This window comes from Dermochelys coriacea, chromosome 2, assembly GCF_009764565.3.
Source record: "Dermochelys coriacea isolate rDerCor1 chromosome 2, rDerCor1.pri.v4, whole genome shotgun sequence".
NCBI classification, from domain to species: Eukaryota; Metazoa; Chordata; order Testudines; family Dermochelyidae; genus Dermochelys; species Dermochelys coriacea.
The window spans coordinates 271702243-271718144 of record NC_050069.1 but is presented as its reverse complement, the minus strand read 5'-3'; the positions used below and the strand labels follow the sequence as shown (position 1 = coordinate 271718144).

Sequence of the window (15902 nt, the reverse complement as noted above, 5' to 3'; positions counted from 1 at the left end):
AGACTGACCCCGCCCCCGGGCCAGAGCCCCGCCCCTCCCTGAACCGACCCCGCCCCCAAATCAGAGCTCCGCCCCTCCCCGGACTCACCCTGCCCCTCCCTGGACCAGAGCCCCGCCCATTCACAGACTGACCCCGCCCCCGGGCCAGAGCCCCGCCCCTCCCTGAACCAACCCCGCCCCCAAATCAGAGCTCCGCCCCTCCCCGGACTCACCCTGCCCCTCCCTGGACCAGAGCCCCGCCCATTCACAGACTGACCCCGCCCCCGGGCCAGAGCCCCGCCCCTCCCTGAACCGACCCCGCCCCCAAATCAGAGCTCCGCCCCTCCCCGGACTCACCCTGCCCCTCCGTGGACCAGAGCCCCGCCCATTCACAGACTGACCCCGCCCCCGGGCCAGAGCCCCGTCCTTCCCGGACGGAGTCCCACCCCCCCAGCTCTGCCGTTGCCCCTCACTGCCGACCCGCAGCCCCCTACTTGCCTAGCCCAGTGGCCCCCAGCTCTGCCCCCTGCCAGGTGCCCCGGGGCCCGGGCCCTAGGAAAGCAGCTGGCTCCTTGGCCCCTGGAGCAGCAGCAGCCCGGGGTGACCGGCTGCCTTCTCTGCCTTGGTGCAGCCGGTTGTGCTGGCCAGCTCCATGCCCCGAAGCCATCGGACCCATGCCCGGCTGCGGCTTGGCAGAGTCTGAATGGGTGGCCCTGCCCTCGCAGCGGGGCTGGGCCCCAGACCATGGGGGCGCGGGAGGCCACACCGGAGACGGGGCTGATCCCCCAGTCGCTAGAGGCATCGTGGAAAATGACAAGCTGCAATTATCAAAACTAAATGCTTTATTGGGGGGCTGCGGGGGGGGGAGGCAGCAGCAGTGGGGCAAAGGGCCCTGCTCCCACCCCCATGGGCCGAGGAGCCAGGGGTCACTCAGGGGGGGGGTCCAGCGGGCTCCGTGCCTGCGCCGAGAAGGACTGAGAGCGGATCCGCGAGGCCACCTCCTGCGTGCGGAACGTCAGGCCGAAGATGTCCTCATGGCAGCGGTTCTGGTCCTGGGGGAGAGACCCGCGGTGAGGGGCGCCGGGCAGGGCAGCACCCGCAGAGCACCGAGAATAATGCCCAGGGAGCCCTGCAATTCCAGCCCCCCTCCGTCCCAACCCGCAGCCCCTATCCCAGCCCTGCCGGCACCCCTCAGTCCCAACCCGCAGCCCCTATCACAGCCCTGGGGTCCCACCCCCCCAGCTCAGCCGGTGCCCCTCACTGCCGACCCGCAGCCCCCTACTTGCCTAGCCCAGGCTGCCCGTGTCCCCGTGCCCCCAGCTGGAGCTGCTCCCTCACCCCGTACCCGGAGTTCGTTGATTAAGTCTCCGGCCTCAGCCAGCGTCATGCCTCCCTCCTGGGCCAGGATCTGCTGCACCGTCTGCAGGACGCCGGTGGCCATGGTGACGTCCCCGCAGACGTAGAGGTGGCCCCCGCGCTGGCACAGCACCTGGTACACGTCGCCCGGCAGCTGCGTCCGCAGGACGTCCTGCACGTAGGCCTGGGGCAGGGCAGAGCGTCAGTGTGAGCCACCCCGGCCCCCCAGCCAGCCCCCCTGGGCGCAGCCCCCGTTACCTTGGGGACGTCGGGGTCCCTGGAGAAAGCTGTCAGCACCTGGCTCAGCACCCCCTTCTGCTGGGCCTCCAGCGCCTCCTGCTGGTAGAGGTGGTCGAGGCGGGCACAGCGACAGCCAAATACCAGGATCATCTCACCCGGCCGGAGGCCTGGAGGGCAGGGGCAGGGTTAGGGGCAGTGGTGGCCCCCCAGCCCCGGGAACCTGCTCCCGCCCTGGCCCTGCCGAGACCCCTCCCGGACACACCCTGGCCCTCCCAGTGCCCCTTGGCAAGGCACGCCAGGTCCCCCCAACCAAGAGCCCTAGGAACTCGCAACTCCCCTACCCAATCCAGGCCCCCCCAGGCCCTGTCCCCAGTCCCACAACCTGCCCAGGCCATGAGCCCTAGGAACCCCCAGCCTCCCCGCCCAATCCAGGCCCCCCAGCCACCATGCAGCCTCCCTGCCCAGCCCCCCCGGCCCGTCTGACCTTCCGTCTCCATGTCGTGCAGCCGCTGCTGCCAGAAGCCCCGGAAGGGGGCGATGCCGGTGCCTGGACCCACCAGGATGCAGGGGGCACTGGGGTCCTGCGGGAGCCGGAAGGACGGGGCCCTGTGTGGGGAGTGACAGTGTCTGGCGCATGGCACCGGGGTCGAGCAGCCAGTGCATTGCAGGGCCTCGGGGCAGGGGCCATGGCAGCAGAAAGGGTTAATGGGAGCAGGAGGGGTCCCCAGACGAGGGGTGGAGCAGGGCATGCTGGGAGATGTGGGGCCTGTGGGGTGGAAGAGCCACAGGAGGGAGCATGCGGGCAGGGTCCAAGCCCCACCAGCCCCCGCCCTACGCCCCATGCAGGGTCCCCCCTCCCCCCACCCTGGCTCTGTCCTGGGCAGGGTCCCAGCCCCCATCCAGGCTCTGTGCCCCAGGCAGGGTCCCAGCCCCGCCAGCCCCCATCCAGGCTCTGTGCCCCAGGGCAGGGTCCCAGCTCTGCCAGCCACCCCCCTTGGCTCTGTATCCCATACAGGGTCCCGGCCCCCCTTACCCTCTGATGAAGGCAGGCACCATGTCCCCCTCCTGAAGCTGGGCCAGCCAGGTGGAACAGACACCAAAGTGCAGGGGCCCCTGGCCGTCTGCGGGACACAGGGGCAGGGTGCTCAGAAGCCTGATGCGGAAGTCACCTGCTCCGCATCCCCCTCTCCTTCCACCCGGTGCCCTCCCCACGTCCCCTCCCCCACTCAGATACCCTTCTCCCCATCTCCCCTCCCAAGCTCCATCTCCCTGGGGTGGGGGTGGGGTTGGGGGAGCCGGGCTGCTCACCTTGCTGCGGGGTTGCCCTGGCCATAGGGTATCACTCACTCTAGCTGTGGGGGGGTGTTGCTCATCCTCACTGTGGGTGGGGTCACTCCCTGGCTGTGTGGGGTGGAAGGAGGGTTGCTCCCCTGGCTGGGGGGGAAGGGGGTGTAATATTCAAGGCATAACTATCATGGCAATTAATTGATCTTTAACTATTCATGGTAAATAGGCCCAATGGCCTGTGATGGGATGCCATATGCTCAGGGTTCAGCTGATCACCATATCTGGGGTCGGGAAGGAATTTTCCCCCAGGGCAGATTGGAAGAGGCCCTGGAGGTTTTTCGCCTTCCTCTGTAGCATGGGGCATGGGTGACTTGAAGGAGGCTTCTCTGCTCCTTGAAGTCTTTAAACCATGATTTGAGGACTTCAATAGCTCAGACATAGGTGAGAGCTTTTTTGCAGGAGTGGGTGGGTGAGATTCTGTGGCCTGCCTTGTGCAGGAGGTCAGACTAGATGATCATAATGGTCCCTTCTGACCTTAATATCTATGAAGCTATGTAAAAAGAAAAGGAGGACTTGTGGCACCTTAGAGACTAACAAATTTATTTGAGCATAAGCTTTCATAAGCTACAGCTCACTTCATTGGATGCATGCAGTGGAAAATACAGTGGGGAGATTTATATACACAGAGAACATGAAACAATGGGTGTTACCATACACACTGTAAGGAGAGTGATCAGGTAAGGTGAGCTATTACCAGCAGGAGAGTGGGGGGAGGGGAAGAAACCTTTTGTAATGATAATCAAGGTGGGCCATTTCCATCAGTTGACAAAAACGTCTGAGGAACAGCGGGGGATGGGGGGAATAAACATGGGGAAATAGTTTACACAAAGATGGACTCCAAGCCGTCAGGAACAGTATCCCCGATAATGTCACGGCAAACCGGGTGGCTGAACTTTGTGACTTTGCCCTCACCCATAACTATTTCACATTTGGGGACAATGTATACCTTCAAGTCAGCGGCACTGTGATGGGTACCCGCATGGCCCCACAGTATGCCAACATTTTTATGGCTGACTTAGAACAAAGCTTCCTCAGTTCTCGTCCCCTAACGCCCCTACTCTACTTGCGCTACATTGATGACATCTTCATCATCTGGACCCATGGAAAAGAAGCCCTTGAGGAATTCCACCAGGATTTCAACAATTTCCATCCCACCATCAACCTCAGCCTGGACCAGTCCACACAAGAGATCCACTTCCTAGACACTACGGTGCTAATAAGCGATGGTCACATAAACACCACCCTATATCGGAAACCTACTGACCACTATTCCTACCTACATGCCTCTAGCTTTCATCCAGATCATACCACTCGATCCATTGTCTACAGCCAAGCTCTACGATATAACCGCATTTGCTCCAACCCCTCAGACAGAGACAAACACCTACAAGATCTCTATCATGCATTCCTACAACTACAATACCCACCTGATTGACAGAGCCAGAAGAGTACCCAGAAGTCACCTACTACAGGACAGGCCCAACAAAGAAAATAACAGAACGCCACTAGCCATCACCTTCAGCCCCCAACTAAAACCTCTCCAACGCATCATCAAGGATCTACAACCTATCCTGAAGGACGACCCATCACTCTCACAGATCTTGGGAGACAGGCCAGTCCTCGCTTACAGACAGCCCCCCAATCTGAAGCAAATACTCACCAGCAACCACACACCACACAACAGAACCACTAACCCAGGAACCTATCCTTGCAACAAAGCCCGTTGCCAACTCTGTCCGCATATCTATTCAGGGGACACCATCATAGGGCCTAATCACATCAGCCGCACTATCAGAGGATCCTTCACCTTCGCATCTACCAACGTGATATATGCCATCATGTGCCAGCAATGCCCCTCTGCCATGTACATTGGCCAAACCGGACAGTCTCTACGTAAAAGAATGAATGGACACAAATCAGACGTCAAGAATTATAACATTCAAAAACCAGTTGGAGAACACTTCAATCTCTTTGGTCACTCGATTACAGACCTAAAAGTGGCAATTCTTCAACAAAAAAACTTCAAAAACAGACTCCAGCGAGAGACTGCTGAATTGGAATTAATTTGCAAACTAGATACAATTAACTTAGGCTTGAATAGAGACTGGGAGTGGATGGGTCATGACACAAAGTAAAACTATTTCTCCATGTTTATTTCTCCTCCCCCCCACCCCACCCCGGCATTCCTCAGATGTTCTTGTCAACTGCTGGAAATGGCCCACCTTGATTATCACTACAAAAGGTTTTTTCCCCCCCTGCTCTCCTGCTGGTAATAGCTCACCTTACCTGATCACTCTCCTTACAGTGTGTATGGTAACACCCACTGTTTCATGTTCTCTGTGTATATAAATCTCCCCACTGTATTTTCCACTGAATGCATCCGATGAAGTGAGCTGTAGCTCACGAAAGCTTATGCTCTAATAAATTTGTTAGTCTCTAAGGTGCCACAAGTACTGCTTTTCTTTTTGCGAATACAGACTAACACGGCTGCTACTCTGAAATCTGTGAATGAAGTTTCTGAATGTCTGTCTAATGTCTCAGAAGTGAATCTGAAATTAGATAAAGAGCAGAAAGATCTTGTGGGTCAGGAAAACGTTTCTCAGGAGCAGATTAAAGTGGATGGTCAGGTTAACTGAGGAAGGAAAAGGTAGATTTTTGATGGGTGATGGATTGTTGGCTAGTACAGCTTATAAAAGTGAACCTGAAAAAGGTAACTGATTTGATGGAAGTAACTCAGTGTAGTGAGAAGAGCAGCAGTTTGCCACTCCCATCAGATAATGTGCCTGGTAAGGAAAGTTTGGATGAGCCTAGGCAGCCTTGTGAGCTGATGACTTTGTCTAGTCAGCAGGGTGGGACGGCGAGGAGAGTGGAAGGTGAGTGTCTCTGGACCTTACCTGTTAGCTGGGTGGAGAATTGGGACAGGGAAGGAAACGTGCCTGTGTCTGTCAGGGGTATTGACTTGCCTGTGGAGGGAGCTACCCCGGTCTCCAAGCAGTTGTCTGTGAACAGCCCTGTGTGCTGGGACCAGGGGAATGGGATCCCAAGCTGTGTGTCTGTTAAAGGAGAAAGTGTGTCCGGCTCTTCTTTGTCTGTGGAGCGGACAGAAGGGGCCTTTCAGCCTGTGATGGTTGAGAATAGTGCAGTTGTCTCAGAGTTGGTTCTGGATTCAGCTAAAGCCCAGGAAGGGAATGGCCCCAAGTTTGTGTCTGCTCGGGAGAATGGCCCTGTAACTAGATCGCATCCAGTTAGTGTCCTAGCAAAATCCCAGAGCCCAGACAATTCTGGTGCTTGTATTTTGCCTGTTGGTAATGTGTGTCTGGAAAAGGATGTAGCAACTCTGTCTGACCAGGGTGAGATCCTAGCCAGGGCACATGGAGAGCATAAAGGTGATTTGATTGTGTTACCTACTGACAGTTTGACAACTTGTAGCAAGAAGGAAAAGATTCCTGAACTTGTGTGTGGCAAAGGGAAGGAGAAGGCTTCTAACCTTTTATCTAGGAAGTCTGTAAGTTTGCCTGAAAGGTGATTGTGTATGAATCCACCTGATGGGCCAGAGGTAATTCTGGATGTAAGTGAAACTCAGAAGTTGGAAGTGGCTCAGCAGAACAATGCTTCTGTAGAGCAAGGTAAAGGTAAATTGGTGCTAAGAAAGATTCCTGAAGAGAAAAAATTTCAGGGTGGTCTTTGCAAGCTGTTTGCTGCAACTGAAGGGGGTGGAAGTGATTTAATCAAGAAAGTTTCATTTCCTAACAGCCAGGAATTTTCTGTTGTAAATGGATCCACTGACTTTCCTTTTGAAAGATCCAGTGTGAATAGCTTTGAGAAGGTCTCAGATGGAGTAAAAACTGTTAAGAAAGTTGGCCAGCCCTGTGACCAAGTGGCTGTGCTCAACCAGTTTGTTGGCAAGACAATGGTGCTGGAACAGGAATGTCTCCGGGCTAATTCTATAAGTGAGCAGTCCGTGCTTCAGAGTCTGCAATTGGTAAACACACCTAGCCAGCAAAAACAATGAGGAGTCCTTGTGGCACCTTAGAGACTAACAAATTTATCTGGGCATAAGCTTTTGTGAGCTACAGCTCACTTCATCGGATGCATGCAGTGGAAAATACAGTAGGAAGATATATATGCACAGAGAACATGAAACAATGGGTGTTGCCATACCAACTGTAAGGAGACCTATCAATTATCAGCAGGGGGGAAAAATCTTTTGTAGTGATAATCAGGATGGCCCATTTCCAACAGTTGACAAGAAGGTGAGAGTAGGGGGGAAATTAGTATGGGGAAATCGTTTTTTACTTTGGGTAATGACCCATCCACTCCCAGTGGAATTCCTGTGAGCAGGAAGAACAGGAGGACTTGTGGCACCTTAGAGACTAACAAATTTATTTGAGCATAAGCTTTCGTGAGCTACAGCTCACTTTGTCGGATGCATTCAATGGAAAAACAGGAAGCAGGAAGTTTCCACTTTCAACCTTCTAGGAAAAAGGTGGGGAGGGAAAGACCCCATCTTGCTGAAGGGAAGAATGAGTGTCCAGTCTTGAAATTGGTAGCAGCTAAGAATTTAAAAGCTAGTGTCTGTGGTAATGCAAATTGCCTGGCTGGCTGGGAGAAGAAAGACTTGTTAATAGCTGGTTTCAGAGTAGCAGCCGTGTTAGTCTGTATTCGCAAAAAGAAAAGGAGAACTTGTGGCACCTTAGAGACTAACAAATTTATTTGAGCATAAGCTTTCGGTGAGCTACAGCTCACTTCATCGGATGCATTAGGTGGAAAATACAGCGGGGCCCCACTGTATTTTCCACCTAATGCATCCAATGAAGTCACTGTATTTTCCACCTAATCATTTGATGAAGTCACTGTATTTTCCACCTAATGCATCCGATGAAGTGAGCTGTAACTCACGAAAGCTTATGCTCAAATAAATTTGTTAGTCTCTAAGGTGCCACAAGTACTCCTTTTCTTTTTGTTAATAGCTGTTAGCACAGACAGCACGCCCAATCAGCCAGTGAATTCTGTTAAGCGAGATAAATCAGGGTTTGATCCTTCAGGACAAGGAGGAAAAAGAGACCTTAATTTTGCAAAGGGAAGGCGCAGGCTAACCCTAAAATGCCAAAATCCCAATGGTATTGGGTCAAAGGTGTGGCATGAGAAAAATGATTGTAGATGGACACTTGCAATGAATTTGTTGCTCTTGCTAATGGTAATTCTTGTAACTAGTGTGTTGCTATTACCAAGAACTGAAAAAATGTACAATGTGCCTAATCTTTTGAAAAAACCCTTGAACAAGTTAAGAGTGATACATGAGATCACACTTTGTGTTAAAAGGCCTTGTTATACTGATGTTTCATAGTTAATGCCCATGAACAGTCTTGGAACTTGGAACTTTTCACAGGGGAAAAGACATTCCAGACCTGATGTGCTGTATGAAAAGGGAAACTGAGGCACACTATCCTATTGCTTTCATGGCTAAATGCCAAGATTTCTTTACTATGAACAACATTAATATCTACATTGACTTGATGTTAATTGGGTTCCACACATTTGCCAGAGCTTGTATGGATAAAGTTGCTATGTTCTTTAGCTCTTGGCAAGATCACATGAGACCTACAGGAACCATGCTGCAAGAGCAGATCCAATCCACTATTGTTCTAACTAAGTTTTACCTTGGGTCTGTAAAAAGATTCAATCATGTTATTGAACATGACTTTAGCAAACCATTTCTGTTATACACTGGTACAGCTTCTAACCCAATACTAGCTGTAGTAGGACAGAACCAAGGATGGGAAGCTCTTGGGATGCACTCAGTGATGTTTGTGTCATTTCAAATGTGGAGGGGTAACTCATGGTGTTCCCCAAGGGTCAGTCCTAGGACCAATCCTATTCAACTTATTCATAAATGATCTGGAGAAAGGGGTAAACAGTGAGGTGGCAAAGTTTGCAGATGATACTAAACTGCTCAAGATAGTTAAGACCAAAGCAGACTGTGAAGAACTTCAAAAAGATTTCTCAAAACTAAGTGATTGGGCAACAAAATGGCAAATGAAATGTAATGTGGATAAATGTAAAGAAATGCACATTGGAAAAAATAACTCCAGTTATACACACAATATTGTGGGGGCTAATTTAGCTACAACTAATCAGGAGAAAGATCTTGGAGTCATCGTGGGTAGTTCTCTGAAGACACGCCTGCAGTGTGCAGCGGCAGTCAAAAAGGCAAATGGGATGTTAGGAATCATTAAAAAGGGGATAGAGAATAAGACGGAGAATATCTTATTGCCCTTATATAAATCCCTGGTGCACCCACATCTTGGATACTGCGTACAGTTGTGGTCCCCTCATCTCAAAAAAGATAAACTGGCATTAGAAAAGTTTCAGAATAGCAGCCGTGTTAGTCTGTATTCGCAAAAAGAAAAGGAGTACTTGTGGCACCTTAGAGACTAACAAATTTATTAGAGCATAAGCTTTCGTGAGCTACAGCTCACTTCATCGGATGCATTTGGTGGAAAAAACAGAGGAGAGATTTATATACACACACACAGAGAACATGAAACAATGGGTTTATCATACACACTGTAAGGAGAGTGATCACTTAAGATAAGCCAATCCCCCCTGCTGTGGGTGATGTTAAGTGATCACTCTCCTTACAGTGTGTATGATAAACCCATTGTTTCATGTTCTCTGTGTGTGTGTATATAAATCTCTCCTCTGTTTTTTCCACCAAATGCATCCGATGAAGTGAGCTGTAGCTCACGAAAGCTTATGCTCTAATAAATTTGTTAGTCTCTAAGGTGCCACAAGTACTCCTTTTCTTTTTGGCATTAGAAAAGGTTCAGAAAAGGGCAACTAAAATGATTAGGGGTTTGGAACGGGTCCCATATGAGGCGAGATTAAAGAGGCAAGGACTTTTCAGCTTGGAAAAGAGGAGTCTAGGGCGGGATATGATCGAGGTCTATACAATCATGAGTGGTGTGGAGAAAGTGAATAAGGAAAAGTTATTTACTTGTTCCCATAATATAAGAACTTGGGGCAACCAAATGAAATTAATGGGCGGCAGGTTTAAAACAAATAAAAGGAAGTTCTTCTTCACACAGCGCACAGTCAACCTGTGGAACTCCTTGCCTGAGGAGGTTGTGAAGACTTGGACTACAACAGGGTTTAAAAGAGAATTGGATAAATTCATGGAGGTTAAGTCCCTTAATGGCTATTAGCCAGGATGGGTAAGGAATGGTGTCCCTGGCCTCTGTTTGTCAGAGGGTGGAGATGAATGGCAGGAGAAAGATCACTTGACCATTACCTGTTCTTCTGAGGCACCTGGCATTGGCCACTGTGGGTAGACAGGATACTGGGCTGGATGGACCTTTGGTCTGACCCAGTCTGGCCATTCTTATGTTCTTATCCCTTCCTGCATCAATTTTACATGAACTGGGACCGTATAGATTATTGTTGTAACCAAAGTCCTGCAGTGGCACCAAATCTTGTACAAAAGGGGTCAAATAAGGTGTCCATGAAAAGGTTATGGTTTGCTGGTTATGATTATGCTTTCTGTATTTATGTATCATTTTGTATTGAAAGTTATAAGTATTGGCTCTATCCTGTCTGTAGTTCAAACTTGTGCCGTGCTTCTGGGTGACACCCCAGACAAGTTGGTGTCAGCTCTGCCCAGCCCATCAGCTACACAACTGACCCGTTGAGAGAAGGCAGACGGGCCTTGGGACTCAGCCAGGAATGCAGGGACCTGCCTATGGACAGAACTCTGACGTTTTTCCAGGCCATGTGCTGGGCAGCTTGTGTTTGGAAGAAAGGAAGCACAAGCCACATGGCAAAAGGACTATAAAAGGCAGCTGCATCATCTCCATTTTGTCCTCAGTCCTGCTTCTTACCTCTGAAGGATCTTTGCTACACTGAAGCTCTGAACAAAGGACTGAATGACCCATCCCAGCTGGGGATGTTCTCCAGAGACTGGATTTGAACCTGCCGTTTATTCCATCACTGCTGCAAGCCTGAACCAAGAACTTTGCCATCACTGTATGTCATTGATTCCATGTAACCAATTCTAGCTCTCATCTACATCTTTTTCCTTTCATGAATAAAACTTTAGATTTTAGATTCTAAAGGATTAGCAACAGCGTAATTTGTGGGCAAGATCTGACTTGTATATTGACCTGGGTCTGGGGCTTGGTCCTTTGGGATTAAGGGAATCTTTTTTTCTTTTACTGGGGTATTGGTTTTCATAACCATTTGTCCCCATAACGAGTGGCACTGGTGGTGATACTGGGCAACTGGAGTGTTTAAGGGAATTGCTTGTGTGACTTGTGGTTCACCAGTGGGGTGAGACCGAAGTCCTCTCTGTTTGGCTGGTTTGGTTTGCTTTAGAGGTGGAAAACCCCATCCGTGGGCTGTAACTGCCCTACTTTAAGCACTTTGTCCTGAATTGGCACTTTCAGTTGGGTCCCGCCAGAACCAGCATTGTTACAGCGTTACATTAGCTATCCTCCAGTCATTTGGTAGAGAAGCTGATTTAAATGATAGGTTACAGACTACAGTTAGGTTTCAGAGTAGCAGCAATGTTAGTCTGTATCTGCAAAAAGAAAAGGAGGACTTGTGGCACCTTAGAGATTAACAAATTTATTTGAGCATAAGCTTTTGTGAGCTACAGCTCACTTCATCGGATGCATTGAGGTTGAGCCTCTATTATGGTGTCTTTAAAAAGTTTCTGCTTAGATTGTGGTTTTACTTATTTGCTTTGATCCGTTTACTATCCCTTATAGTCACTTAAAATCTATCTTTTGTGGTTAACAAAGTTATTTTTGTTTTGTCTAAAACCAGTGTGTGGGTCATAACTTGGGGCAGAAAGCTGTGTATATTCCACTCCACACTGAGGGAGGAGGCGACTTTCATGAGCTCACACTGTACAGGTCTCTGGGCAGCGCAAGATGGTGTAATTTTGGGTTTACACTCCGGGGGGGTGCGTGGCTTAGGAACTGGGAGGTGCCTTAGCTGAGCCTTCCCATGCAGGGGCTGGTTGAAGAACCGGTGTGGATGTCGCTGCAGCTGGGTGTGTCCCTACCTGTCTGTGTGCTGGAGCCTGGCAGAGGGCTTGGCAGGCTGCTCACAGCAGTACAGTTTAAAGGGAGCCCAGGCTGGTGGGGCAGGGGGCTCAGTGGTACCCCCGTTCCAGGTGGCGCCCTGGGGGGAACCTGTCACAGGGGGTTGCTCACTCTGGCCGGGGGGTCATTCCCCTGGCCGGGGGGTAAGGAGAGTGGCTTACCCTGGCTGCGGGGGGGGTCATTCCTGGGGAAGGGATGTGGCTCACCCTGGCTGCGGTAGGCCAGCACGGCCACAGTGAGGTGGATCTGGCCGGGGTGGGCGCCGGGCGCGGAGCTGACCGAGTAGTAGCGCGGCTGAAGCAAAGGCAGCTCGGTGAGCAGCAGGGAGGCGGGCAGCACCAGCGAGGGGAACTGCTCCAGCACCTGGCCCAGCGTGGGGCACCGGAACCACTTCCACTCCTCGTAGAGCTGGGCGTCCTGCAATGGCAGCCAGGCTGGGACCCCCTGAGCCCCCCATCGAGCCCCCCAGTGCTCTCCCTCCTCGAGCCCCAACCACAGCCGGGCTGGGACCCCCCAAACTCCTCAATGATCTCCCTGCCCTGAGCCTCAACCACAGCCGGGCTGGGACCCCCCAAACTCCTCAATGCTCTCCCTCCCCTGAGCCCCAACCACAGCTGGGCTGGGACCCCCGAACCCTCCAATGCTCTCCCTCCCCCGAGCCCCAACCACAGACGGGCTGGGACCCCCCAAACTCCTCAATGCTCTCCCTCCCCCGAGCCCCAATCACAGATGGGCTGGGACCCCAGAGCCCCCCCATGCTCTTCCTCCCCCGAGCCCCAACCACAGCCGGGCTGGGATCACGGAGCTCCCCCACATTCTCCCCACGCCCAACCACAACTGGGCTGGGACCCATAGAGCCCCCCACAGCACCTCCTATGCTCTCCCACACCCCACACGCAGCCCCCCCGCCCTCCCAACACTACCTCCCCCTGCCCCCAATGACAGGGACCCCCTCGACAATACTAACCCCAGCCCCACCCACAGCGCTGGGTTGGGAGCCCACGGACACTCCCTCACCCCCCGTGCTGGGCCTGGCACCTGGCTGGCCCCTGGCCACGCCCACCCCACGCATGGCCGCTGTCCAGGCTGCTCCCTGGCGGTGTCCCAGACAGCGCCCCCAAGGCCCCTCGCACCTGGCTGAGCCGCTGCAGCTGCTCCCGCTCGGCGCCGTCCTCTGCCAGCATGGCCAGCAGCTGCAGGAGCTGGGGGCTGGGTGGGGTGGTGATGTCCAGGAAGAAGGTGAGGGCCTGGCGCAGGGTGCAAGGCGGCAGGCGGCTGAGGGGCACCCAGCTGGCCTTGGGGCTGGCGTGCCTGCCTGCAGAGAGACCAAAGGGGGGGCACATCTGTCCTGTGATGCAGTGAACCTAGTCCGGCACAGGACTCCTAGCGATGCCTCAGTTTCCCCCTTTACTTGGGGTGGCTACTGCCTGGGTGCTCAGCAAGGGGCGGGGGGGGGTGTGCACCAGGCAGCTGACAGGGTAGGAGTGGGTCACCATGGACTGGCTGACACCCGCCAGCTCGATGGCTGGGATGCACCCTTCTGGCACCCAGCAGCCCTGAGGACGAGGGTCCCCGACCTGCAGGAAAGCAGGGCCAAGGCCCCTGGTGGGGCTGAGGGACCGAGAGGTGTCAGGATCCCACCCTGATGGAGACGGAGCAACCCAGCCTGAACTGGGGTCCAACGCGGCTTGGCCGGCCCTGGCCCAACCCCTCTGCTGGCCTGCGGGCATCAGGGTCCATAGCCAGGTGCCCGATGCAACGCTGCCAGGCCGAGCTACCTGGGGTCAGCGCAGACACACGGGGAGCATCGCACCTGGCGGGGCCCAGCACAGCCTCCCGCAGGCCTCGGGCCAGGAGCATGGAGCGAGACGGGGCAGGAGGGCACGGGGCTGCCCTAGGGAACGGGGGGTCTGCTCAGGGGTCACTGCCAAGGGCTGGTGACAGGCTGGGCACAGACCAGACCTGGGGGATCTATGACAGAACCCGAGCTCTGCTGCCATCGGGGGCGGGCCCCCACGCGCCCAACCACAGGGTCGTTTTGGAGGGAGCAACACAGAGAGTCAGAGCAAAAGGGGGCCCTAGCTGCTGGATTCCTCCCTGCCCCACATGGGATCCCCCAAGCACTAGCTCTGGGACCCCCTGCCCCCCATGGGATCCCCCAGGCACTAGCTGATGGATTCCTCCCAGCCCCCCATGGGATCCCCCAGGCACTAGCACCGGGACCCCCTGCCCCTCATGGGATTCCCAAGGCACTAGCAGCAGGGTCCCCGCCCCCAGTGCTGGCTCTGGGGAGGAGCCCCTCGCCTCTCACCACTGGTTGCCTTCTCCAGGAACTCCACGGCCACGGGCTCCCCATCAGGGGGGGGGTCCTCCACGCGCTGCAGCAGCTCCTGCACCAGCTCAGGGCGGTTGGCGGGGAAGATGCCCACGTGGTCCCCGGGCAGGTACTGCAGCTCCAGCTGCCCGGCCGTGTCCAGGCGCACCAGGATGGTGGAGCGGCTGGGAGGGAGGGAGGCGTCAGAGCGGGCCCCAGCGCCAGGGGTGGGGGGCTCCCAGCGCCAGGCAGGGCGGCCCTGGGCGGGGGGGGTCTCACCTGGACTCCTGGCTCTGCAGGTTCTGCACGGAAAGGACACGGCACGGAAACACCCTGCGCTTGTGCACGTGGGATAAACCTGCCAAGCAAGCAGAGCCTGGGGGGGTCAGTGGGGTCCAGCCCCCAGCAGGGGGTGCTGGGAGCAGGGGTGGCTGCTGGCGACTCCAGCCTCTGCCCCTCCCAGCAGAGGGTCTGGGGGATGGGAAGGGTGGGGCGTGAGCTGGGTTGGGGGGGCTCCCAGTGACTCCAGCCCCAGACTCTGCAGCAGGGGTCACTGGCTGGGGGGGGCTCCTGGCTACTCCAGCCCCAGCCTCTCTCAGATCCATGGATGCCAAGGCCAGCAAGCTCAGCGTGTCCAGCCGGCCTGACCCTGCATAACACGGGCCAGGGCCAGAACTCCCCGAGCTGCACTTAGAGCAAACGGCCGACCCCGGCTGAACACCGGTGGTGACGGAGACTCCACCCCGAGCCTGGCTCCATCATCCCTGCGGCTAGCGCCCCTCAGTGCTAACAACGCGCCCCAGCGCCTGGCCTCAGCTTCCGGCCACTGGCTCCTCCTGGAGCGTCCGTGGCTCCAGCGCGGAGCTGCCGCCGGATCGGTGCCCCACCTGGGCGCCCCAGCCACGTCCGCACAAGCACTACGGTCGGCTGGGGCGTGACCTCCCCGAGTGACGTGTCACCGGCAGCCGCGCTGGTGTGCACAGCGCTGGGTCTCCCCGGCCTTGGCCCGCGCTCGTGGGGGGAGTTACGCCGGCGGGAGAGCAGCTTCATGGAGACCTTCCAGCGGCGCCCAGCCAGGGCTTCCCACACTGGTCCCCTCAGCTGGAAGCGTGGCTGAGACGCTAACCAGACGAGCTCCCCTCCCCTCACCGGTCCCCATCCCCCAATCGCTCTCTTCGCCGCCCCTCCCTCTGGACGTGTGGTCCCCAAGCTGGACCTGGTCCTGGTTGCACCAGGCCAAGGTGAGGGCCCGGGTCCTGCAGCCAGCATCGCACGGGGGGTCCTGTCCAGCCGGTGATCGGCCCCCCAGGCTAGCGCACCCGGCAGGGTGCGGGGGGACTGGCCGGCGGGTACCTGTCAGCATGTCCAGGGACTCGGTGCAGATGCCCAGCTGGTAGTTCTGGCGCTTCCAGCTTCGCCGCGTGGTGAAAACCTCCCTGGCGGCCTCCTCGGCGTCATCCCCAACACAGAAGGTGTCGCAGGCGGCCTGGGGGGTGCGGGTGGGGGTCACTGGGAGCCCAGATCTCTGATGTCACAACCCCCAGACCCTGCGGGGGACCCAG

At 55.1% G+C, this 15902-nt stretch overlaps 1 protein-coding gene across 1 annotated transcript in view; it reads right to left on the bottom strand.

The window, feature by feature from the left end:
- Window positions 1-803: 803 nt before the first annotated feature.
- Window positions 804-15902, bottom strand: part of NOS3 (nitric oxide synthase 3) — a 65108-nt gene continuing 50009 nt past the window's right edge. Inside the window, 10 exon segments of the mRNA XM_043509828.1 lie at window positions 804-1031; window positions 1325-1519; window positions 1594-1742; window positions 2060-2181; window positions 2609-2696; window positions 12233-12443; window positions 13160-13341; window positions 14338-14525; window positions 14620-14698; window positions 15694-15826. Coding sequence (XP_043365763.1) covers window positions 906-1031; window positions 1325-1519; window positions 1594-1742; window positions 2060-2181; window positions 2609-2696; window positions 12233-12443; window positions 13160-13341; window positions 14338-14525; window positions 14620-14698; window positions 15694-15826 — 1473 coding nt within the window. The 3' untranslated portion in view covers window positions 804-905.